Source organism: Phoenix dactylifera, chromosome 7 (assembly GCF_051530095.1).
Source record: "Phoenix dactylifera cultivar Ajwa chromosome 7, Ajwa_hap1_PhDact_Kaust_v1.1, whole genome shotgun sequence".
In the NCBI taxonomy this organism is placed as follows: domain Eukaryota; kingdom Viridiplantae; phylum Streptophyta; class Magnoliopsida; order Arecales; family Arecaceae; genus Phoenix; species Phoenix dactylifera.
This window is the reverse complement of record NC_143196.1, coordinates 22,853,777-22,880,187: the sequence shown is the minus strand read 5'-3', so window position 1 is coordinate 22,880,187 and position 26,411 is coordinate 22,853,777. Positions and strand designations below refer to the sequence as shown.

At 41.1% G+C, this 26,411-nt stretch overlaps 2 protein-coding genes across 7 annotated transcripts; one reads left to right on the top strand and one right to left on the bottom strand.

The window, feature by feature from the left end:
* Positions 1–285: 285 nt before the first annotated feature.
* On the top strand, positions 286–3,078 carry LOC149753183 (protein SCAR2-like). Of its 3 annotated transcripts, none has more exons than XM_089924337.1 (6): positions 286–741; positions 902–1,247; positions 1,897–2,060; positions 2,430–2,553; positions 2,628–2,746; positions 2,908–3,078. In XM_089924337.1, exons 3-6 carry the CDS (start codon positions 1,937–1,939, stop codon positions 2,913–2,915), a joined length of 375 nt encoding a protein of 124 aa, XP_089780463.1. In that variant the 5' UTR covers positions 286–741; positions 902–1,247; positions 1,897–1,936; the 3' UTR covers positions 2,916–3,078. The 3 variants fall into 3 exon arrangements, with proteins under 3 accessions (XP_089780463.1, XP_089780461.1, XP_089780462.1); XM_089924335.1 differs by having other exon boundaries at positions 2,628–2,757; XM_089924336.1 differs by having other exon boundaries at positions 902–2,060; positions 2,628–2,757.
* A 5,344-nt stretch (positions 3,079–8,422) lies between these two features.
* Positions 8,423–25,886, bottom strand: LOC103696414 (patatin-like protein 2). 4 transcript variants are annotated; one of them, XM_089924331.1, is made up of 7 exons: positions 25,642–25,881; positions 24,935–25,116; positions 23,858–24,044; positions 21,366–21,527; positions 20,989–21,291; positions 8,791–8,963; positions 8,423–8,685 (listed from the first exon to the last, which is right to left on the bottom strand). In XM_089924331.1, the coding sequence occupies exons 1-7, from the start codon at positions 25,768–25,770 to the stop codon at positions 8,595–8,597; spliced, it is 1,227 nt and encodes a 408-aa protein (XP_089780457.1). In that variant the 5' UTR covers positions 25,771–25,881; the 3' UTR covers positions 8,423–8,594. The 4 variants fall into 4 exon arrangements, with proteins under 4 accessions (XP_089780457.1, XP_089780459.1, XP_089780460.1 ...); XM_089924333.1 differs by having other exon boundaries at positions 24,935–25,064; positions 25,642–25,774; XM_089924334.1 differs by lacking the exon at positions 20,989–21,291 and having other exon boundaries at positions 25,642–25,886.
* Between the last annotated feature and the right edge of the window lie 525 nt (positions 25,887–26,411).

The window sequence follows — 26,411 nt, the reverse complement described above, 5'->3', positions numbered from 1 at the left end:
ATTAGTTATGCATTGAGTAGATCTTAGATACTTATATAAGATCTGACTAGCTTTTTTGGATAAGGTTCTAAGTTGTTATAGCTAGGAAGCAATAGTACAAGGTCCCTAGTGTCAATGCGCTCAAGAGTAGCAAACTCTTTAGGCCATTGTGTGCCACTCAAGACACTACAAGAAAATGGAGTTTTACCGACCCATTTTTGCCGACACTTTTTACAAGCGTCTGGTGATTTTCGGTCTAGCCCCAACATATGCTGACGCTAATTAGCGTCGTGGTAGATTGTGGTCTAAGAAGCGGGCCGTTCCTCTCCTCCTTCCTCCTCTCCGGTGATGAACCGTACATATTAATATTGTGTGGGTGCGGGTTGTCGTCGGCAGCGAGAGAACTTCCCTCTCTCCGAAGAAGAGCGCTTCGGGAATGCAGGAAACGGCGCCAGCCAGGATTCTTCCTTGGCTGGAAAGCGAGAAAAAGGACAAGGAGACGCCATGGCCCCTCTCTCGTCTCTTACAATGCCGATGCTTCCATCCCTTCCCTCCTTTAAATCTCCCCGCCTTAGAGTTCGGAGATGCTCCAAGAACCCTAGTTCTCGGCTTCTTTTCGGGTTTCTTGTCTTCTCCAGGTTCTTGCCGATTCCCTGGCTGAAAGATCGGACTAGTGCATTCGCCGGAGGCGCGGAAACCCTGGGGATCGAGGGATTTCTTGGAGAAAATGATTTGATTTCGAGACATTTTGTGGTTGTTGAGGTATATGATTCTTTCATGAAACCTAGCTTGTGTTTCTATGTAGAGATCTTTCGGCAAACAGTGCTTCTTGTTAATATCTCTTAGGCTTCTTGGATATGCTCTAGAAATATTAGCTCTCTGGACCCCTAATATCTTGAACATCTGTTGTGTCTGATGGTAGATTTGCTGGAGCTGAGTTCTTGCTGCGGAAACCCTCGGAATTGAGATGTTTTGTGGAGGAAACGCTGTAGTTATTGAGATACGACAAACCCTTGTTTGAGGTTATTGCTTGGTTGTCTTTGTGAAATTGCAGTCGTTGGTATGTGCTGCTTGTGAGGCCGCAATCAGAGCGGAAAAGATATGCATTTTATTCTAGGAAAAGAATGAATACTTCAGTCCATACAAGATGAAATGAAAAATCTACATAAATAGAGAGGTGCAGAGAAAGGAGGAAAAGAGGAGGAGAAATGGTAGGGATCGTAGCACACTTCCAAGGCTATATGACGAGACCCCAACCCTCTCTTCTGGTACCACTTCTTTCCCTTTTGCTCTCCTTCCTGCATAAAAACAAAAAGCTTTCCTCTGTTCTCTATTCCTCCGTTGATTTCTCTGCTTCTCTTTTGTGTTTTCTGTTATGTTTTTCTCTTTTATTTGCTTTCCCTTCTCACTTCTTTGAGCTTTGATGAAGCTGGTAGCTTGTGTAGATGGGGCATCCATGTGAGGATGGTTTAGTAAGAGATCCCTTTTGGGGTTGTTGACTTCTATTTTCTTGTCATTTGATGTTTTTCCCAGTGGATTTGTAGTGATAGAAATGGGTTCGCCCGTATGCATGAGATATTGGAATTTTTAATTTTTTTTTAATAGACTTGGATTATGGCGATTTCAAATGATACTAGGACTCGTGTATGTTCATCTGGAAGTGATAAATATGAGACTGTCAAATAAATTTCTCCATATTTAATAGAATATAAAGGGTACTCAAACAGGAAAGTCTTTGCCTTGGGCTTTTCTTAATCAGGGGACCAAAAATTTGAATGGAGTCTAGAATTATGATGATGTGGGACCGTCGAGGTTAGGATTTACTTGGAATCATTTTTCTTGCTTGGAATTTAGGTGTGTCCTTCACATTAGAGGGAAAAAATTAATCTAGGTGGTTGTGTTGCTTTTCTGCCACAGGTTTGCTGCAGAGATATTTCATGACTTGCACGAAGAAGTGATGGCCACGGCTGCTAGAGGGCATGGACTGATGCTTCGTGTCCAGCAGCTAGAGGCAGAATTTCCATCAATCGAGAAGACCTTCTTCACTCAGACAAATAATTCAAGTTTCCCTTGCAATGATGGTTAGCGTGCATTTGTAAATTCTTCAATAATGCTAATTTGTTGTTGTATTTTTAAGGTCACAAACAAAGTTTAAAAAAACATAGGTCTGTTCGCAGTTTGGTTAAGCTGATGCAGGTTCACTTAAGTAGTTTTAGGAATTAACCACTCTAATTATTGAAAAAGGAGCTTAGTTAAAAACTTTTATTACGTATTAGGTTGAATTGTTGTTTTGTATCTTTTCTCTTAATTGATTATCCTGAAACATTAAAGAAGAAGCAATATTGTGACATCAGAACTGGTAAGAATGTTAATCCCTTGGAAGCATCCAAGTTCCAAAATTTTAGTTCATATATATTCTTATGATTGTTGTTAATGTGACCATGCTGTAGGCATTGACTGGCATGCTAATATTCAAATGGATCAGAATCTAATCACGCAAGGAGATATGCCTCGTTTTATCGTGGATTCTTATGAAGAGTGTCGTGGTCCACCTCATTTATTTACACTGGACAAGTATGATGGTGACACCGGGACCTCATCTGCGATATTTAAAAGTTGTCTTTGATGACCCGTCCTTGGTCCTTCAGGTTTGATGTTGCTGGCGCCGGTGCATGTTTAAAAAGATATTCTGATCCCTCTTTCTTTAAGGTGGTGTTAGCCTCCTCTGGAATGCTGGAAACAGAGCTCCCAAGAGAAAAGAAAGCTCGTAAGACCAAGGTAATATATTAAAAAGTAGATAATGACAATATGACACATTTGCCATGTTAGGATTGTGATACGGCTTGTCTGGAGTTTCTTGAGAGTTCTCTTGAAGAGAAACAAGTAAATAAATTAATTTATATATATGGTTTTTTCTTTTTTTTTAAGATTCCTGAGACTTCAAAAGCTCATAGAGATGATGATGATGGAGCTGAATCCCGTCCTTGATACCTTCTAGACTTGTATATGTTTCTTATTTTGCAAAGTACATTGTAATTCTAAGATATGACAATTTAAATATTTTGAATGATTTGAATGTTTGTCTCAATATAAATGTAATACAGGTTCATATTGTTATAATGTATTTTTATAATTTACATTCGTATTTTTATTTTTTTAAAAAATAGCAATCCCGACGCTTTAAATCATTGGTAAATAAAAGTTGTGGCACGCCTATGCCCCTACGCCGACGCTTTAAAAACTTTTGCCACTCCGGTATCGCCGACGCTTTTGCGACGCTATAAACGTCGGTAAAGATTATAAAAAGCGTCAGGAAAGATGAATTTTCTTATAGTGAGAGTATCAATAGCCGTGTTGAAAGCTCTAGGCTCCTTATATATGTTAATGGCAAATTCAAAGTCTGAAATCTAGTAAAAAACACCTAGGAGCCAGGAGGGAGACATAGAGAAGAGCTTAGTTGCAGCTCAAGAAAGATGCTAGGGATAACGATGCTCAGGAGGGAGAGCGACCACTAGGTGAATATTGCAAGCTAATAACTTGTTAGGAGTACCATAAACAAGTAGGAGTGGTATCTGATGCCAAGGCCCGGGTTGCTAAAGGAGAAGGTTAGTTCAGAGGCTCAGGGAAGCATGGAACATGGGAGCTTGGAGTAGACATGGATGAATCTACAATCAGAAGATCCAGAACGACAATGTTGAGCACTAGAATAAGACCAGAGACTGCCGACGAGGAAGAATGATAAGAAATATTCCCATGAAAAATAACATCACAAAAGATATGCATGCACCAAACCATAGGATTACAACATCCAAATCTTTTATGTTCGAGATCATAACCTAGGAAAACACATCGAGTAGATTGAGGAGAGAGAGTTTGGTGCATTCAAAGGAAAATAGAAGAACAAAGCAACTATAACGGAAAACTCAGATTATCACATCTTGGAGGACTCACTACGATTAAGGTTACGAAGAACAAAGTACACTGAATATTGATGAGATAGACAATCTGAGCAGTGTTAGCCAGAAATGAGGAGGACCAGAAGCAAAAGAGAATGAGCTGTCTCGATAATGTAAGGATGCTTTTGCTTAGCTATACCAATTTTTTTGGAGCGCCATAATAAGAGAGCAAGGAAGAGTCCCTCCAGAAGCTAAGAAGTCAGAAAGTCATGAGATAAATACTAACGACCAGAATTGGGAGGAGGGTCTTAATGGCTTAAAGGAAATGAGCGGGAACAATAGCAATAAAGTATTTGTAAATCTGGCATAGCAGTAAGCAAGAAAGAAAGAATGCAGCAAATAAATCCATGTAAAAATAAAGTAATCATTAATAAAAGTGATATAGTATCTTTTTCAACCATTTCAAACAAGTATCCGAGTGAATCAATTCAATAGGTAAAGCAGAAATAGAGTTACTAGACTGAAAAGGGAGTTCTGCATGTTTTCCTAAGACACAACCTTTGCAAGATGGCATATCTAGACTAGATGCAGGATCTAAACCTTCAGTATGAATAAGGGCAGTAAGATGAATCACAGAGACAGCCAATGCGATGATGCATGCCAAGACTCAAAGCTAAGGGTAGAGGAAATGTCTGTAATATGTGACCAAAGAGGTAGGCTCATTGAAACAGTTCATCAAATATACTCAGAAAACTAATCAGACTACTGGATTTGCTAATCTCGCACATAACAAGATGTGACATTGTAACAACCCAGGATCTCACCCAAAATGGCTAGTCGGAAGGTATTATTTGGGTTCCTTGATCCTGTATAAGTACCCAAGATCTATCCAGCGAATAACCGATGTGGGGCTAAACACACGCCCGCACGGATCCTCACATACTCCCCCCATTCAAGCCCTAACGTTCTCGTCAGGCTAAGGGTTCATATCTATTCAAATCTAATCACAAACACCAAGATTGGCCCGTGGTCAGCCCTAATGGATCCGTGCTGCAGTGTCTCCTAATCTACATAGGTTATGGGCCGGGTCCGCTCTGATACCATTTATAACAACTTAGGATCTCACCCAAAATGGCTAGCCAGAAGGTATTATTTGGGTTCCTTTATCCTGTATAAGTACCCAAGATCTACCCAGCGAATAACCGATGTGGGACTAAACACATGCCCGCACGGGTCCTCACATACTCTCCCCGTTCAAGCCCTGACATTTTCGTCAGGCTAAGAGTTCAAATCTATTCAAATTTAATCATAAACACCACGATTGGCCCGTGGTCAACCCCAATGGATCCGTGCTGCAGTGTCCCCTAGTCCACATAGATTATGGGTCGAGTCCGCTCTGATACCATTTGTTATTACCTAGGATCTCACCCAAAATGGCTAGCCAAAAGGTATTATTTGGGTTCCTTGATCCTGTATAAGTACTCAAGATCTACCCAGCGAATAACCGATGTGGAACTAAACACACGTCCGCATGGGTCCTCATAGACATCAAATGAAATAAGACATTCATGATCAATAAGCTGACTACCAAATAGTAAATCAACGTATAAGGTGGGCATATGCAGATGGAGGGAGTAAAGTGGGCGGTTTTAGCAAAAAAAAAAAAAAAAAAAGTGGGCGGTTTTGAGGTCACCTTGCTAAAACAGTTGTCTTAGGATACCGTCAGTGGTAACAGTACGAGGTTGAAAAGGAGATGATGCAGAAATACAAAGAAAAGATTCATATAGAGTCATATGATAGGAAGCACTGAATTCTATGATCCGGGTCAGGGAAGACTTAGATACACCTGAAGTGCCGGTATTAGAGAAAGTAGGGGAAGCATGCTCAAGTGATAAATTCAGTGCTAGCCGTCTGCTGAGCAAACTGAGCGGAGAACTCTAGATAACAGCTAGAAGAAGTCAAGGACACATTAGAATTAGAATCTGGTGTTAGTGGTGTTTCCATATATGATCTTATCGTCACTTGGATGTTGAAGAAAGCTACAAGACATAAAAGTTGGCAGAGAAATACCAACGAGCAGGTAGCATGCAGTTCTCGTCAGCAATAAAAACTTGGAATTAATGCTCTCGTACGAGCCTAACAAGGAAGGGATTCAAATTTGGTGGCCGGACAATAACTGCACCTTCGTTGTAGGCTATGGAACAGTGAACAATCAAGGCCAATCAAGACTCGGAGAATTTGGTGCTCAATGTTATTTGAGACCTTTCATCGAACGGATTGTGCGCAAGAGTTCTGTTGCCGATTTTGGCCCAAAATGAAGCCAATCAAGACTACACGATGCTTTGAAATGCCTTTCCTGGATGATCAAGTGGTTTGAAGATGGCTGGGATCAAGGCACGAATCAAGTGCAATAAGAGGACCCGAGCACAAACCAGCAGAGAATGCTTCACTGATTTCAAACAAAGTCCGGCAAAGAATGAGACTTGGAGATGTACATTTAGTGATTAGGGAATGAGATCAATACATAAATGTTGGAAAAATAGATTGATAGTTGGACAGACACAGATGCAATGGCTCTAATATCATGTTACAATAAGGCATGGGTTGTGAAAAATGATGTTGTTACATTAGAGTAACCTCAAGAGTATATATGACCATACTAGACCGGTAGTGAGGCTACCACCGAAGAGTAAATACCCAAACATATGCAGATATAAAATCTAGGTCTCCAACATTTTCTATGATATTTTATATCCATTAAATTTATCCGAACAGCTTATCAGAAACATTCTCCCCACCATTAGAATTTCCAAGGAAGGCCTAACTCACATAAAATACCCATTGGAACAAGATATATGCAAAGGGGCTTTAATAAATTTAGTCCTCCATCGGCTATGCACAAAGTTAATTTTGGATATTTATATAAGACCAAAGAATCCAAATAGCATCTTCCAACTAGCTTTTTTTGGATGATGTCCTAATTTATAACAATTAGTGCAAACCTGACTCATGGCCCATAGCAACGGCTCTAATCATGGCATTTTTTATTAGATTTATGGTATTCGTTATTTGATTTGAATGAATTTGGATGCTTTACTTTGGCAAGGACGCCAAAGCTTCAACTAGGTGAGTATGTGAGGAGCCGTGAGGGTGTGTATTTAATCTCATATCAACCATGCACATGATAGATTTCTGGTACTTATACAAAACTAAGGAACCAAAATAATATCTTCTGCTAGCTTTTTTAGATGAGGTTTTAGGTTATTACAAAATGAATTTAGATCTTTAGCTTGGTAAGAATGCTAGAAGGCATTTGTTTAGTCACACGTCAACTACGCACCAGATTTTTGATACTTATATAGTATAAAGAAACTCAAATAATAGCTTTACTTAGCCTTTTTAAGTAAGGCTCTGAATTGTTATAGAAATAGTATCAGAGTGGACTAGGTTCACGGCTCATGTAGATTGGAATACATTGCAGCACGAGTCCATATAGGCTAACCTTAGGCTAATCATAATATTTGTGATCGGATTTATGATACTTGCAAATAGATTTGAATAAATTTAGACCATTATCCTAGCAAGGACATCAAAGTTTAAACAAGAGAGAAGGGTTACGTTGGCTGTGAGGATCCCTATAGGATTGTGGTGTCCCGCATTTACTATAAACTGGGTAGATCCTGCATACTTATACAAAGGTAAGGAACTTAAATTATATTTTTTGGTTAGTCTTTGTCCATGAGGTCTGTAGGTTCATGTAAACTAGCACATACTACTAAAAGAGCCTATTTGGATTGACCACATGCTGATTGTGATGTTTATAATTAGATTTATGGTACTTGTGAATATATTTTCATCTTTTTGCTTGTCGTGAGGGCGTGCATTTACTCTCATATTGGCTATATATAAGACAGATTTTGGATACTTATGTAGAGCTGAAAAACCCAAATCATGCCTTCTTAGCCTTTTCGGATGATATCCTAGGTTGTTACAGTAATCTTATGAATAATTTAAAATTTTAAGCAAATTTTCTGGATGGATGCACAGCTTTTATATGGTTTTCTCTAAAAACACCATCATGTCCTTTTTTCTGTGCTTCATGTCCTTTTTGTAGTCCTTTATCAATGTGTATGTTGAACACTTTTTAACAGGAAACAAGTATTTTAGGGGACGGATGATAGTTTGGTATTCAAAAGTATTGCAAATATCTACTTACAATTGAATTAGAAATTGAATGGCTTGTCCTTCCCCTTCACAAATTGTTGTCATTTGAAATAATCACAGATGAAGGGAATCATAGAGTTAACACCAAGCCTGTTTTGACAATAAGACTCTGAAAATTGCCTCATATTTATCTTTAATCTTTAATTTTCTAATATAGAATGGGCGAAGTTTTTCACTTCATATTTTGTCAGAAAAAAGAATTACTTCATATTTCTATCTTATAAACTAGGTATCTTTCTTCACTTAAATAAATGCATTCAACATAAACCAGGTTGCATACATCATTGACACAATTATTGCGCTTGGTACTACACGCTAGCGTATTTAACAGAATCATTGATGATAAACTTTTAAAAAAGAAACATTGATACTACGTTCATACGTTATTGAATTCTGCTGAGAACAGAGTCAACTTATTGTTGTCAAGCCATGACATATTTTTTCTTGGTAACATCAAGCCATGGCATACAATTGCTATAAAAGAATCAAATTCAGCTACAGATAATATTTTTTCTCCTCTTTAGCTTTAGTGAGCGGTGATCTCATCTCTCGAAGCCTTCGTTCTCCAGACAGCATCTTAGCAAATCTACAATAAATATTCATTAAATTGTTAGTACCCTGTATCAGAAACTACACTTGAATGTATGTATGTATACACACAACAGGACATGCATTCACAAAACACAATCACCTTGTAAGAGCTTGCTCGTTGGTTTCTTCGGACAGCGGTTCACAAACGCCTGTCTCAAGATTTGTCCTGATAGCAGGTTTTTTAAGTATCTCTTGGCCGATCTTAACGAGACTATTCAAGTTTTTCTTTGTGGAGATATCGACAGAAGAAATGGTTCCGCTTAATGTGTCATCCTGTATTGTAAACAAATGAAATAATTTAGCAGTACTCAATGTGGAGCTTGAACCCTTGAGCCTCATTCTTACACAGATTGACAAGGTGCTCTCTCTCTCACACACACACACACACACACACACTCACACTCGTACACATACATGGACATGCTCTTTTGCCAACTGTGAGGACCGGCCCATTCAGCAGCCTATACCCAGTTGGGCCTGTGGGCTAGCCCAATGTAGCCAGCCATTTGGAGGTCGCCACCTCCTCTTTGGGGAGGTCCTACTGTCAATAGAGGGGATGGACAGCTGGCTGCTGGAAGGGACAGCTGCCAGCAGCTTGAGCAGTTACCATCATTTAAGAAACCCCAAACCCCCCTCTCTGTCCTCCTCCTCCTCCTCCCACAGAACGGAGTCTGAGTCTCAGAACCGTCGGCCTAGGCGTTGAAGCAAGGATCGTCGCTAGTACTCCCCAGAAGCTAGGTAAGCCCCCATGCCTTCTCTTCTCCTGATTTATTCAGAATAACAAAGAAAGAAACAAAGAAAGAAACAAAGGAAGAAAGAAGGGAGGAAGGGGGCTGCTGGCAGGCCGAGGGCCACCGGCGACGGCCACCGGCTTCGGCCGCGATTACTGTCGGCACGGGCGTCGGCTGCTGGCAGGCCGAGGGCGTGGCCGCAGGCTCAGCCGCAGGCACGGCTGAGGACGCCGCGAGCCCGGCCACGGGCACCGCCGGCCATGGCCCGGCCCTCCCAAGCGCGCTTCCGTCTTTCACGGGAGAAGAATAGAGAGAGGAAGAAAGAGGGCTTGGGAGCGAGAGAGAATATGGGAGGTTTGAGAAGGAAAATCGAAGAAGAAGGAGAGGAGAGGAAAAGAAGAGAAGGAAGAGGGGACTCACCCGTGTGCGGCCGTGAGCGTCGCCGGCGCCGTTGGTCCCCTCCGCGGGCTCTTCCCCTCCCGAGCTTTCTCTCTCCTCCACAGGAAGAAGAGAGGGCCGACCGCCGCGGGCGTAGCCGGCGCCGTCGGCCTCAAGCCCCCCCCCCCCCCCCCCCCCCCCCCCGAGCCTCGGCAGAGGGTCGCCCCTCTTCGGTCACAGAAGGCGAGAGAGGGGAAGGGGAGAAGAAGAAAGAACGGGAGGAGAAGGGGAAGCTTCGGGAAGGAGAAGAAAAGAAACAGTGAAGAAAAAGAAAGAAAAAGAAAAAGAAAAAGAAAAGAAAAGAAGAAAAAAAAAAAGAGAAGAGAAAAGAAAAGAGTGGGTTAATGGGTCGGAATCGGGTTCGGGTCCGAAACCCGTTAAGCCCAATAATAAGAAATTGATTTAGCCAATTGAACCTGAACCCGAGCCTAATTAAATTGGGCTAAGTCTGGACGAGCCCAAACTGCAAATTGGGTCAAATCCGAACCGAATTAAGCCCAAATTGATTTGGGTCCGAACCCAATTAAATTGAGTTAGTTCCAGCAGACCCAATCTGGTTTTAAATCGAACCCCAAAGGCTTCAAATTGGACTTGGGCTAGATCCTTGGATGGGATCCAGGCAAGTAAGTTCATAGTGTGATGAACTGAGAAATTATATAATAAATAAATAGAAAATAATGTAATTCCTATGATGTTGTTTTAGGTAATTAAGGATTTGTCACCTGGATTTGAGAAATTTGGAAAGCGAATCACGGTAAGTAATCTATTTTAATTTTATTGTGGATCATGTGAGTACTATGTTTATTAAGATTTTAAAGTGTTATTCGTGTATATATTTCATGAATGGGTGTATTATAAAATGTAAGTAACCTATCCTAATCTTCTATGGATCATGCATGTAATTGACCTGTCCCAACTTTATTGTGAATTATGTATCTTGAGTTATGAATTATGCACATGTATATGAGTGGTATGTTCTAGCCATATAATGTATGATTATGCATGTATTGAGCTTATGCAGATTTTATTATGCATGCAAGATGAATTGGGTTACATTGCTATGTAATTGTGATATCCATATGAAATAAGATAATGAATTGCATCTAGTTATGTGCACTGCTTGCAAGGGGTACCTAAGGGTTTTTATTGCTACGGGCCGAATGCAACTGAGCCGGCCTTGCCAGTGGCCGATAATGACTGAGCCAGCCCCGCCAGTGGCCGACTAATAACTGAGCAGGCCCCGCCAGTGACCAATAATGAATTCGCCGTAGCATCTATGAGGTACTACCTATACGAAGCATTGTCTACTCTTAAGAGCTACTGACCCAATGTAACTGAGCCGGCCTTGCTAGTGGCCGAGAATGACTGAGCCAGCCCCGCCAGTGGCCGCCTAATAACTGAGCCGGTCTCGCCAGTGGCCAAGAATGACTTCGCAGTAGCATTTAAGAGCACGACCACGGCATGCCGGGGGCACGGTTTCATATGCATACTTTATGAAAATGATATTTGAAGCATGATCATGAGGCTCATTTCAGAGCCTGAGTATATGAGGCGGGTGTTTCCAAATCCTGCAGATGCGTTTTGGGGAGAAGCAAAATCGGTGAGGGGTGAAGGACGCTTGCGTGAAGCCCCGGAACCGGCCAACATCTGGCAGGGGAGCCCCGTGTTTCCCCCTCATGTGGGCCCGATAGTCACGTGCCCTGCGCAGGCGGGCCGTGACATTTATGAACGTGCCTGACCAAAGCATACATTGTTTTTCAACGGGTTTTGAATATATCATTATGAAATGTTGTATTTTGCTATAACCGATATCTCCTTTAAATTGCATACATATTATGCCATGAAGATGATTAGTTAAATATGCATGTCAGCTTCTCAAATCCTGCATAAACATGGTTACCGTTATGTTCGATCCGGTAAGATTATGTATGATTACTTACTGAGCCGTGTAGCTCATATCCGTTCATTTACTTTTTCTTTCAGATCCTCACCACTGATAGCTGCCAGAGACACGTTAATTTGGTATCAGGGCTTCTGGGGTAAAGCAAGTATACTTTTGTGTACATAAACTATGTAGAAGCTCTGTATTTGGGTACTGACCAGCATGTTGTACTAAGAATGCTTTCATATGAAAAGATTCGGTTGGTTTGACTACCCTATTACCCAGGTATGAGGCTGCGTGCTATTGCGGGTAGTAGTCGGCAATAGCACGGCCGTGTCACGGATCCGGGTCCGGGGCGTGACATTTTCGTGGTATCAGAGCAATAGGTTAACCATGAGTAAAAATTTTAAGCTTTAATAAGGAAATGGGTAGTTAAGTCTCATTTAGTGAGATTCCGCATAACCGGAAAGGAAAGAAAAGATTTTATTGGTCGTATCATCGGTCAGTCACGAAAATTGCTTGACACAAATATTTTGACAGGTGATAATGAGCAACAAAAAGAAAGAAGCTAGGGCTAATACAAAGCCATTCTAGGGGCATGATTGTGACAGGTATGGTATTAGAGCTTAAGATTTAAGACTACTAAGGATTTTGGTGTTTTGAATCAGAATGCTAACGAGCCATGCCAAAATAAGAAAAAGCTATTTTGGAGATTTCTCGACGGAGTAATTTGTATTTTGGATTATGATTAAATTAGATTTTGACTGATGTTAAGTGGAATACTAGCCATGGAATATTAAAGTACATTGTGATTATTTATGTATCAGTATATAGGTGATATTGGAAGTTTAACTTGGTACTGGGTACTGTGGATGATACTTCTAGTTTGAAGTTAATTATTTTGATGACAAGATAGGGTTTATTCATAAGTTGTTTAATGCTTGGATAAGGAAAGGTTTTATATTCTTCGGGGATGAAATTTGTATGACAATTATGCATGAAACTATTATATAGAAAGAAAGTATATTTGAGAATGAGATTTAAGAGTTTCTCCTTGTTTACTTGGAATGTGAAATATTAGATCTTTGCAAATTATAATGCAAGATTAATATTTTGATTGGAAGTCATTTAGTAAATTCCGAGAATAATTTTCAATGTTGAAGAATATTTTAGGCTCAAATGTTCTACTATGGATAAAGTGCAGTAGTTTGTGATCCTGTGATAAATCAATTAAATGAATATTAGTTGAAGTTTTGACCAAAAAAAAAAAAAAAAGAGAGAAAATGATGATGACATGGGGTCATTAGGAAATGCGAGCGGAATCAGCAATAGAGTTGATATGGGAACAGGCCCAATAGCACATGATGTTTCAGGGGTTTGTACTTAGTGACCCTGCTTCTAAGATTTGAAGTAAACTATTTCATCTCTAATAGAAGGGCAATTATTAAATGCTTTCGTTTATCACTAAGAAGCAAGTTTAAATTGTTTCATGAGGAAGCTGAAAGTTATGGATGATAATTCCACATATCATCGTCTAGTGGAAAGAGTACAATAGAAGAAGATTTTTAAATAGAGATCTTACAACAAAAGTATACATCCTTTTCTTTTAACGGGGATGTGAGATCCAGAATCACCTTCTAGCAATGCTAAAGTAGGGCAGATTATTGTTCATGCAATTTAAAGATACCTAATATAAGATTGGGATATTGAGAAATAATTTTCAGAAGTTTACACAATTTCGAGCTTAAAATGTCCTAAGATGACTTGAGAGCTTATCTCGTATTAGGAAAGAAGGCTTATTTTCAATGAATGAAGTTGTTGAAAATGTAAAATTCATTTTAAAGCATTGTCGCTTATTTAAGAGGATCTTATGTTGGGATACCCTTTCTTTGCTCGCTCATGGAAAAGTAAAAAGAAGTTTTGGCTAAGTAACATTCGATCAAGATGGAGGAAAGATTTGAAATGCAAATACAGATGAGGAATTAAATAGTTCTGTTTGTAGGCAAATAGTATGTTGATCAAAAGTTATTTGTGAATTCAAAGGAATTTGATCAGAATGCGCAGCGAAAACATAGTGATCTGAATTATTTATCTAAGTTGGCCAGAAGTATTATTCTTTTGATTCGGAAAGTTTTAATAACAAAACATTTGATCTGTTTTCTTGTGTAGTAAGATTTTTCTTGATAAATAAAAGGAGAATGTTCTGATTTTTGGATAGCACTGTGCTATCCTAGATTCTCCAGTTTTATGTCATGCTAAGAAACTTCTTAGCATCTTTTGACATGAATTAATAGATCATCGATTTTGATCTTGGATCTAGAATATGTTGGTATGAACCTTCTCCCTCCTAAATTTGAAGCTTGAATTTTTTTTATTAATATCCATCCTTTATTTGATTGAAAGAAATTGAGGTTGTCAATTGACTTTGATGAATATCTATCAAGGGTGGATTGAAGTTGTTTATGATCTAATCTTGTGATAGATCGGGTAATCGAGAGCAGTTGATACTTTGACAAAGAAACTCGAAGTTCTTATTCAGAATTGAGATGTAGATTTTTGTGTATAAGAGAAAAGTTTGATTTAGATCACCTACCAAAAGAATCAAATCTGAAAATGTTAGACCTTATTCTTTTGATAAGATCTAATGATGAAACTGTATTGATGAATAGAATTATTGAAAAAAAAAAAATTTGAATTAGAATTCTAATGGAGAAAAGTGTTGTTGATTCTCTGAATAATCTGGAGATAGCTATATAATTTCACCAGTGAGTTTTTCTATTGTGGCAATTCCTGGAAGATTTTGAGCATCTTAAATTTAGTATTAACAGATTGATGGTTCCTTAGGGCTTAGACCTGGAATGGCCCCTACACCTAGCTATAACATTTTCAATCTTTCTCTTCGAAAGGGGTTTGAGGTTTTGCTAGGATAAAGGTTGATCATTAAATTGTAGGCAAAGTTAAGAGAAGAAAGAGGATTATAGATTATGAAAAGTATTTGATGCTAATGCTCTCACCTATTTCTATTAACCCGATTACGACCGTTGTGTGGACTTAATCGAGAGCAATTAATTTCTTGGGCCAAGAATCATAGCATTTAAAATCTAAGGTGGAAGATTAGTCTTCTTTTGGAAGAGATCAAAGAACTCCTAAGTGTCGTAAGTGGAAAGGATTAAGTTTTGAGATGCCATAACTTTGTTTGTCATAATTTTTTTTTATGTCAAAAATTTTTAAGTAGGTACTTCGAGAGGGAGACTAATTGAGATCTTGAGGATGACGTGATTGTTGAGTACTTTTAAAGCCTGAGCCTTAAGTAAGTAAATTTCGAGGACGAAATTTCTTTTAAGGGGAGAAGAATGTGAGGACCGGCCCATTCAGCAGCCTATACCCAGTTGGGCCTTTGGGCTAGCCCAATGTAGCCAGCCATTTGGAGGTCGCCACCTCCTCCTTTGGGGAGGTCCTACTGTCAATAGAGGGGATGGACAGCTGGCTGCTGGAAGGGACAGCTGCCAGCAGCTTGAGCAGTTACCATCATTTAAGAAACCCCAAACCCCCCTCTCTGTCCTCCTCCTCCTCCTCCCACAGAACGGAGTCTGAGTCTCAGAACCGTCGGCCTAGGCGTTGAAGCAAGGATCGTCGCTAGTACTCCCCAGAAGCTAGGTAAGCCCCCATGCCTTCTCTTCTCCTGATTTATTCAGAATAACAAAGAAAGAAACAAAGAAAGAAACAAAGGAAGAAAGAAGGGAGGAAGGGGGCTGCTGGCAGGCCGAGGGCCACCGGCGACGGCCACCGGCTTCGGCCGCGATTACTGTCGGCACGGGCGTCGGCTGCTGGCAGGCCGAGGGCGTGGCCGCAGGCTCAGCCGCAGGCACGGCTGAGGACGCCGCGAGCCCGGCCACGGGCACCGCCGGCCATGGCCCGGCCCTCCCAAGCGCGCTTCCGTCTTTCACGGGAGAAGAATAGAGAGAGGAAGAAAGAGGGCTTGGGAGCGAGAGAGAATATGGGAGGTTTGAGAAGGAAAATCGAAGAAGAAGGAGAGGAGAGGAAAAGAAGAGAAGGAAGAGGGGACTCACCCGTGTGCGGCCGTGAGCGTCGCCGGCGCCGTTGGTCCCCTCCGCGGGCTCTTCCCCTCTCGAGCTTTCTCTCTCCTCCACAGGAAGAAGAGAGGGCCGACCGCCGCGGGCGTAGCCGGCGCCGTCGGCCTCAAGCCCCCCCCCCCCCTTGAGCCTCGGCAGAGGGTCGCCCCTCTTCGGTCACAGAAGGCGAGAGAGGGGAAGGGGAGAAGAAGAAAGAACGGGAGGAGAAGGGGAAGCTTCGGGAAGGAGAAGAAAAGAAACAGTGAAGAAAAAGAAAGAAAAAGAAAAAGAAAAAGAAAAGAAAAGAAGAAAAAAAAAAAAGAGAAGAGAAAAGAAAAGAGTGGGTTAATGGGTCGGAATCGGGTTCGGGTCCGAAACCCGTTAAGCCCAATAATAAGAAATTGATTTAGCCAATTGAACCTGAACCCGAGCCTAATTAAATTGGGCTAAGTCTGGACGAGCCCAAACTGCAAATTGGGTCAAATCCGAACCGAATTAAGCCCAAATTGATTTGGGTCCGAACCCAATTAAATTGAGTTAGTTCCAGCAGACCCAATCTGGTTTTAAATCGAACCCCAAAGGCTTCAAATTGGACTTGGGCTAGATCCTTGGATGGGATCCAGGCAAGTAAGTTCATAGTGTGATGAACTGAGAAATTATATAATAAATAAATAGAAAATAATGTAATTCCTATGATGTTGTTTTAGGTAATTAAGGATTTGTCACCTGGATTTGAGAAATTTGGAAAGCGAATCACGGTAAGTAATCTATTTTAATTTTATTGTGGATCATGTGAGTACTATGTTTATTAAGATTTTAAAGTGTTATTCGTGTATATATTTCATGAATGGGTGTATTATAAAATGTAAGTAACCTATCCTAATCTTCTATGGATCATGCATGTAATTGACCTGTCCCAACTTTATTGTGAATTATGTATCTTGAGTTATGAATTATGCACATGTATATGAGTGGTATGTTCTAGCCATATAATGTATGATTATGCATGTATTGAGCTTATGCAGATTTTATTATGCATGCAAGATGAATTGGGTTACATTGCTATGTAATTGTGATATCCATATGAAATAAGATAATGAATTGCATCTAGTTATGTGCACTGCTTGCAAGGGGTACCTAAGGGTTTTTATTGCTACGGGCCGAATGCAACTGAGCCGGCCTTGCCAGTGGCCGATAATGACTGAGCCAGCCCCGCCAGTGGCCGACTAATAACTGAGCAGGCCTCGCCAGTGACCAATAATGAATTCGCCGTAGCATCTATGAGGTACTACCTATACGAAGCATTGTCTACTCTTAAGAGCTACTGACCCAATGTAACTGAGCCGGCCTTGCCAGTGGCCGAGAATGACTGAGCCAGCCCCGCCAGTGGCCGCCTAATAACTGAGCCGGTCTCGCCAGTGGCCAAGAATGACTTCGCAGTAGCATTTAAGAGCACGACCACGGCATGCCGGGGGCACGGTTTCATATGCATACTTTATGAAAATGATATTTGAAGCATGATCATGAGGCTCATTTCAGAGCCTGGGTATATGAGGCGGGTGTTTCCAAATCCTGCAGATGCGTTTTGGGGAGAAGCAAAATCGGTGAGGGGTGAAGGACGCTTGCGTGAAGCCCCGGAACCGGCCAACATCTGGCAGGGGAGCCCCGTGTTTCCCCCTCATGTGGGCCCGATAGTCACGTGCCCTGCGCAGGCGGGCCGTGACATTTATGAACGTGCTTGACCAAAGCATACATTGTTTTTCAACGGGTTTTGAATATATCATTATGAAATGTTGTATTTTGCTATAACCGATATCTCCTTTAAATTGCATACATATTATGCCATGAAGATGATTAGTTAAATATGCATGTCAGCTTCTCAAACCCTGCATAAACATGGTTACCGTTATGTTCGATCCGGTAAGATTATGTATGATTACTTACTGAGCCGTGTAGCTCATATCCGTTCATTTACTTTTTCTTTCAGATCCTCACCACTGATAGCTGCCAGAGACACGTTAATTTGGTATCAGGGCTTCTGGGGTAAAGCAAGTATACTTTTGTGTACATAAACTATGTAGAAGCTCTGTATTTGGGTACTGACCAGCATGTTGTACTAAGAATGCTTTCATATGAAAAGATTCGGTTGGTTTGACTACCCTATTACCCAGGTATGAGGCTGCGTGCTATTGCGGGTAGTAGTCGGCAATAGCACGGCCGTGTCACGGATCCGGGTCCGGGGCGTGACACCAACGACAACAGAATTATTTTAAATTCATGTTCCTTTGACTGGCATAAAGAAGTTTTATAATTTTTATGCGTTTGATATAACAATGAAGAATTTACTCAAATGGTCAATTACAGAAAATACATTAAGTCATACAATACTTCAAGTCTAATAAGGACTAGAGGTTGTGTATGTTTTTTATCTAGCAAGAAACAGAGCATCCTATGATATAATATATACCAAAAAATTTTGACTCACCAATTACTAATTGCTTCTCAGTATCATGATGCTACACTTTGCAAAAGCACCTGTTAAATATCTTAACGAAAAATGCACTAAAGCAGTAATATTTATTAAAGGATCCTTCTCTTACACTTTACTGATATTGAAAACAATTACTTGTTAATGGGTGTTCTGAGAACCAAGGTGGGAGGAAGATTGACAGAAATTCAGATGAGGGCAGCAGGAATCTAGGTGTAATACCCTAGAAAAAAAAAAAAAAAAGGTTGACAGGCCGGCCCGAAAAGACCGGGCCCATTCCCCTTATTACGATCGTGCCTTAGGCACGTTCGTGGAAGGGGGGCTGAAACGCGTTGGGGGTAACCGCCGGAGAAGAGGGATCGTGGGGGGGAGGCGGTGGATTTCGTGAGCCGGCCGGTCAAGGAGGAGCCTTAAAGCCTCTCCTCCCTTCAAGAAGAACCCCACGAATTGGGAGAAGAAACTTTGGATCCGTGCGCGTTGGTCCGAGTTGCTCACTCAAGATTTCTCCACCGATTTCTCGCCGGAAGGGTCGCCAGAGCATCCCGTCGGACTAAGGTAAGCCCTTGTGCTTCATTTCTTGGATTTGGGGCGGTGTTGATGGGGTTTTAGGCCGGTGAAACCGTCGGAGAGGGATCCGAAATAGGGTACCCCTGTTTCGGCCTCTCTCTTCCAGATTTTGCCGCCGCCGGCCGCCGGTTGGCTGAGATCCATGGCATATGGGGTGTTGATTTGGACTGAGAAGGGATTGTGAGGGACTTCTAGGGTTTTAGTTGGGGATGGGGAGAGGTGGACCGAGGTCTCCTTCCTCGTGATCCCATCTCCTTTCCTTCCTCTCGTTGGTTGGCCGCCGGCCGGCGACGACGGTGGGAGCTGAGCCACTGTGACTGTCGTTAGGTGAATGCCGAGCCACCATCATGGTGGTCTTCGATTGATGATGCAGGAGGGGGGGAACCCTTTCGGTTCTTGGGGGGATGACGAAGAAGAGGAGACCTCTTCTTCTTCTCTCTTTCTTTTGGCCGGCCACCATCGCCGGTGACTGCAGCAGAGGCGGCCGGCGATGGTTCGGCCAGTGGTGGCCAAGGGTGGGGAAGGTGAGGGCACAGCCACCATGGCTGTTGCCCTTGGACCAAAGAGATGGAGGATGGGAGAGGTACTCCCATCCGTGAAGGAAGAAGGGAAGGGAAGAACCCTTCTCTCTCATCCACCCTTTTCTTGGTCTCTTCATCGAGACTGGCCATCGTCGCCGGCATGGCAGCAGCCACGGCTGGCGACGACATTGTCGGTGGTACAAGGGTGGGAGTCGGGCCACCCCGACTGCCCTAGATCTGGAGGGATTGAGATGTTTGGGGACCTGGTGATGGACCCCATAGTAGATGTAAATTATGGTTTAAAATATTTAAATATTAAATAATTTAGTTGTGATTTATAATTGATGTTGTAGGGGAAGAGTCAGCGGTGCCAGGAGGTTTTGATCAGGAGACTCAACACCCTAGCTCGTAGGTTATGATTCGGACCCATATTTGAGTCAGTCTACAAATTCCTGTAAGAATCCCTACATCTGAGCACCTCTATGCATATATTTGATTTATTGTTGGATTTATTTTATAATTATGTTGTTATTTATTTTATGAGCTCATATGGCACATATGAGGTGTGCATTTTGTTTATTATGAAAATATTGAAATAATTAAATTGGGAAGAATTAACGTATTTTTGAGAATTTATGAAAGTATGTGATGTGATTGAAATGTGAGTAAATATGTAAAACTAAACATGTAAAATGGGTTTGACTAACCTTCTCATGAGATAGCCTCTACGAGCTTATGCGTAGGATAGCTGCCACGAGCTGATGCATGGGATAGCCTCTACGAGCTTATGCATATGATAGCCTCCACGGGCTTACGCATGGGATAGCTGCCACGAGCTTATGCGTGGGATTTGTACAGTATTGGACTAGGTTATGATCTTGGTTAGTCTAAAGCCAGAAGTGAAAAATCTTAAAACTTGGGAATCAGAGCAATACGAAAGTGGATCACATAATGTGTAAAAAGGATTTATGTATATGTACTGGTTATATATACTTGTTGTTTGTTGAGCTTTTGAATGATGAAATGACATTTATTTGTTGCTTTGATTATTTTATTATTATTACTGTGTGGGGCTGTTGGAATTCTTACTAAGCTGGAAAAACTCATACTACTCTTACTTTCTTTTTCAAAGGCACTGGATTTGTAGAATCCATCGGGTGGGACGATAAGTGAGATCGATATGGAGTCTAACTGCTAGATAGTTGGAAGTTAATTTATCTTTTGTTTATGGACATTTGAAATTATGTAATTAATCAGTACATTTTAGTTGGATTTGATTTAATTACATAAATCATTTATTTTGGCATTTATGTGAATATTGTACCTTTTAGGCCTTACATGATCTCTAGGGTTTTACTTTAGGGATTATGTGGCCGTGTCACGTGGTCAACCCGAGTGATGGGTTTGGGGCGTAACACTAGCTCATAATGTACAGCAGATGATTCTACCAACTTAAGCAAATATCACCCTTAATAATTTGTTAATTGTTGTGATACTTTTTGAGGAGCACTTTCGATAGAATGGGCACTATTATTCTGAGATGTGATTTAATTGCCTCTAAGTACATCAATGAACCTTTCTAAGAAGAAAATTGTTACCTGAATGCGCAAGTATCTAGATTGGGAATGCAAGGCTTGGAAGACCACAGATAGATGGATATCAACCATATCCCCACTTGCTTGAGTAAAGGCGTCAATTAATGGATTTGAGCCACCACTTAACAACCAACCTAGAATTCCCCATTTCCTGGCTTCTTTAGCATCAAACTTCTCCTCGTTCTTTTGTGTGCCTGTTCCTATTGAGATCACTAAAAATCTGCCATAGTCTGTGGGCTTAATTGGAAAGAAATCTTGGTTCCCTTTGAAAATCTCCTTTGTTACTTCTCCCATAGCAACTAATGCCTGTATTGAAAATTTAGTGCAAATGTATAAAATTATCATATAAAGGGAATTCAGAGGCTCTTATGTCAAACTACCGGATTATTAGCTGCAACGCCACCATCAATTAAGTTGAACTCTCTCAGCTTTCCCTCAGAATCCTTGGTTTCGAAGTTGTGGGCCGGAAGGTAAGTTGGTGCAGCAGATGTGCTAATGCAAATATCAGACAAATGAGCATCCAGCAAACCATTATTTTTCACCTGCAGATAAACATCCCTTGTTAAATATTTGAAAAGGATACTATGATGAAGTAGTTTGGGTATTCCACATTAGTAAACAGTTGGTCAAATGAAGCCAACCATTTTAAAAAGGGATTTCTTTAATTAATCATAGCCAAAAATGCTTGTTGTCATATTATTTTTTCCCCCCTTAATTAAAAGAACGATAAGTATAACATAGTTTGCAGTTAGGTTTGAATTGCTAATCCTTAGTTTTGTTTAAGATTGTGTGATCCTATGAGAAACTAAGGCAATGGAGGTATAGTTATAAGTCATAGGTGTAAAGTAGGATCACTTATCAAGTTTCCAGTGAAGATCGGCTTCCAGTGACCATGGTCCGGTCAGTTCTCTCCTTGATCCCCATTTACTTACTCTCCAATGCTTTCATCCTAGTGTCGGTTCTGAGGTCTCTTGAGCAGCTATTCAGAAATTTTATTTGGGGTAGGCATAGAGGCAGAGGAGGTATTCATATGCTAGTATGGGAGGTGGTGTGTCAGCCTACTAGGGTTGGGGGTGTAGTCCTTAGTAGAGAGACGGGAGGTGTTAGCGGCCCGACATGTCGCGAGATTTATACTCGAGCCTGATAGTATGTGGTCCTCGTTGATGAGGGCGAAGTATGGAGTGTTGGTGCCTGGAGTGAGAGCCGCTCGTTGCTACTCACCACTATGGAGGGAGATGTGTGCCAGAGTTATGCTGGTCCTTCCAAAGATTAGATGGGCCATTGGGGACGGCCGGTCCATCGATGTTTTGGAGGATTGCTGGGTGACTGCGCAGCCGCTTAGCCGTCTGCCGACCATGGTGGATTCGGGACGACTGGCGGGCCACACGGTTAGTGATTTGATGGTTTCAGAGGAGAGCCGATGGAGGGAGGAGCTAGTTCGGGCGGCTTTTGGGGATCACTTGGTGGAGATGGTCTTGGCTCTTCCAGTGCCTGTATGGGGGGAGACTAATAGGCTAGTGTGGGCATCGACGGGGCGGTCGCAGGTGCATGCAAGGAATATACAGGCTTTGTTTAGGAGGGAGCCAGTGCGGCAGATCAAGGGAGGATGGATTTGGAGGATGCGGATTCATCCGCGGGTGGCGCTCTTCTTTTGGAAGGTGGCATGGGGATACCTTCCTACCAAGAGCGTGCTAGTTAGGCGGGGCATGCAAATCCCTCTATGTTGCGAGGTGTGCACGGACTCTAAGGAGACTATTGGGCATACTCTTCTGTAGTGTCCCAGGGCCAGGGAGATATGAAGGAGGTCTCCAGTCCCTCTTTCTCAATCGGTGGCATCGGTACAGGATCTGCTGCAGTTGCTGAGAGACTCCTTTCGGAGCCCTCGATCCGTTGAGGCATGGGTACTTAGAGCATATCTGGCCTACCACATTTAGTTAGACAGGAATGTGGGCTTGTTTGAGGGCAAGAGGCCTTCTCCGAGATTGGTGGTAGTCAGAGCAGTGCTTCAGGCCGAGGAGGTTACTTCATGCGCTGCTATATGTTCTCTTGGGATGGCCAGGGACATCTGAGGTACTCACTTCGCTGCTACAGCGTCCAGATTTGCTCTTGTTTCTTGGGTGCCCCCACCTCCTAGTTTTCTCAAGGTGAACTTTGACAGTCGCGGCAGATGGGAGGTCTGGAGGTGTTGGATTTGTGATCAGAGATCATCGTGGCAATTTGGTAGTAGCAGGGGGTCGACGCACGCCAAGCCTTACCGTTGTGGGGCAGAGCTTCGAGCAGCCTGGGAGGGGATATCATATGCGAGGCGAGTGCTCGGCCCTGAGCAGGTGTACATTGAGGGTGACTCATTTATGGTGATCGAGTGGATACGGGGTGCGGACATGTATGGAGATGGTCACCCACTCATTCGTGAGACACGTAGGCTAGTAGTGGAGTTGGGTATGTACCAGGTAGCACATGTTTTCCGGAAGGCAAATAGGGTAGCAGACTGGGTCGCCTCCTATGTTGCACGACATTCTAGGGAGTTCTTATGAACGCCCACAGTAGGGCTCCTACCCCTATTGTACTTTTTTACTTTCTTCTGACTTTGCAGGATATACTCACGTTAGAGCTATATAAATTGCCGTTTTTACTAAAAAAAAAGATCGGCTTAATTAGGTTTCTACTTATTTTAAAATCACTTTTGCTTGAGTTTTATATATTTCTTTATGCAAAAGCATCCTTTTGGCTTTAAAGGACAGAAAACAATTTATTTAAACATCACCAAGCATACTTGCCCTTATCCTTTTTAAAGTATGTTCAGGAGTACTTGCTCTAAAGGAAATTTTTAACAATTAGATCGCAGAAAGAATGGAAAAGAAAGCAGACAAACCTCATAGGATGAGAAGATGGTTGGTTGGAGTTTCTTGATATCAAATGTTGGTATAACCACATTTGTCAGGGTCTGGTGCAACTTCAAGGTTCCTAATTTTTCCTTTATAATCCGATGAAGATACTTTCCATCATATTTGGGTCCTAGGAATAGCTTGATTTTTTCAAAGGCTCCAGCAACAGAATCCCTGTTATATGCAACAAGATACATTCATAAAACAGGAATTACGGATGCTAGGGTTTTCCGAGCTACACACACAAATATATAGACATAGATCCATACATACATACATACAACATAGCAAGAGAGTTTTATGCTTGTGGGAGCATACCATACCATGAAAACAATCTATTTTACTTTCATTTCAGATATGGGATATGGTTAAAAGACCATAAAACTAATGATTTTTATTTTTTTAGCCAATTTAAATGTCATAGATCATTACTATTGGTGTTGATTTTTATTTTGCGAGGTCTTTTATTGTTTCTAACTAGGAAGCATTTGAAACCAAATGCTTTCAAAAGTATCCCAGCTTAACCCTCTCTCCCTCTCTCTCTCTCTCTCTCGCTCTCGAGATATATATATATATATATATATATATATATATATATATATATATATATATATATATATATATATATATATTAAGATATATAGAGAGTCAAGATCAAGTTACACCTAGTATAACTCTAAGTTTCATCCTTTTTTGAATTAAATGATAAGGGTCCTAGCCATTAGATGTGATCCACTCTATCTAAACCGCTCATACACCAAAAATCATATAATTTGGATTTACTTATATTGTTCAAATTTTAATCACTTGATGTATAGGCTCGAGATCTCTAAATTATATAATTTTTCTATGTAAGTTATTTAGAGATAGTAGATCATTTCTAACAGCTCGGATTATCAATATGGGATTCCATTCATCCAGTTCAAAATAGGTGTAACTCTGTATATATTTTGAAAAGCTTATCATTTAGTTTACTAAGAAGCATTTAGGACTAAATGCGCTCGAGTATGAATACCTACAAGAAATAAAGTTAGATCTAGAATGATGTATTGGATATGTGATACCATGGCTGTGGGAAGATCTTAGGGCAATGCTCGAGGTAAAATTCCTTAATATCTTTAGCTGCAAAGATTGGGCGATTCTTCGCATTTGGTGCAGCTAGCATGGCAGTTACTAGGCCACCAGTGCTTGTTCCTGCAATCACGTCGAAATAGTCTGCTAGTCTTGCATCCAAACCATCAAGAGCCTAAAAAAGTAGGCAAAATAATTATCTTGGAGTTACTAACTATATCACAAATCACAAAGGAAAAAACTATTTAAATGGAGTTTAGTATACTTTATAACAAAAATATTTCTCATTGACCCATCAATCACTGAAGCCTGCAATGTTTGCGAATGGCCCTTGAGAATGTGGTCATGGCATAATCATGATTATGGAATAAAAACAAATCTCTCAATAAAAAGGAAGGAGATTGGCTTTTGAAAGGAATGATCAGGACTCCAAAAATTGTTTAACATACTTGATCAACATATCTAGCTTGTGTTTATAAGATTTTATCAAGTTGCCAACTAATTCGCTAATCTGGCTACGTAAAAAAATGATGTCAAATTTATGAAATGGTTCCACTTGATGAATATAGGTCATACCATACAAGTTTCTTTTTTTTTTCTTTTTTTTTCTTTTTCTTTTTTGAGGAAAGAGCATACCATACATGAAAGTTCGATCCAACTGGAGGCTACGTAAGTATATTAGTTATATTAGTTCATATACCTGAAGCTGTTCCTCCAAGAAGGCGAGTATTATAGCGGGAATTATCCCTCTAATGCCACCTCCATCGATGCTAAGAATAGTGATCAGGTTCCCATATGTTGGAGGCTGGATTTGAACTATATCAGACATGGCAACTTCTTTAAACAATTGCTCGCGAATGGGATTGGATCAAGGTGAAGGAAGAAGTGATGACGGACCCTAAGAGCAGATTGCTGGAGCTCCTGGCATTGCCAAGCTCTCGCAGTTGGCATATATATAGACTTCAGGATTAATAACACGCAAACGATAAATAAGTCCTTTTACTAGTCTATCTCATTTATTATGGTCAAGTCTAAGCTTTGGAAGTTGATGTCACAAGACAACTTTTGAAGCAGTCTATGCTCCCATTTCAAAGGATGACCACCCAAAGCTTCCTCTCAACTTGAGAACGGAGAGAAGAGCTTATTTTATGCATTGATTTTTATGCAGTTACAATAGGGTGTAATGACAAGGCTACTAGTGGGCTATTTTATGGTATATAAATGTTAATCAAGTTGAGCAGTTTGTTTTGGTATGGCAAATTTCCTTCTTAGACCTGGTCTCCGTTAAGTTATTAGCAAGGAACCAGTAACGTGGTCTAGGGAAATTTTTGACTCAATCCATTAGCATTTTGGCTTTTCTTTTATAAAAAAAATCAAGATGGTTGATAATTGGATTGTCCGCCCAAGTTAGCATTCAAACTTTGCATTGCTCTAATCGGAAGTGACGATGGGTGCAGATGAGCTGAGCTA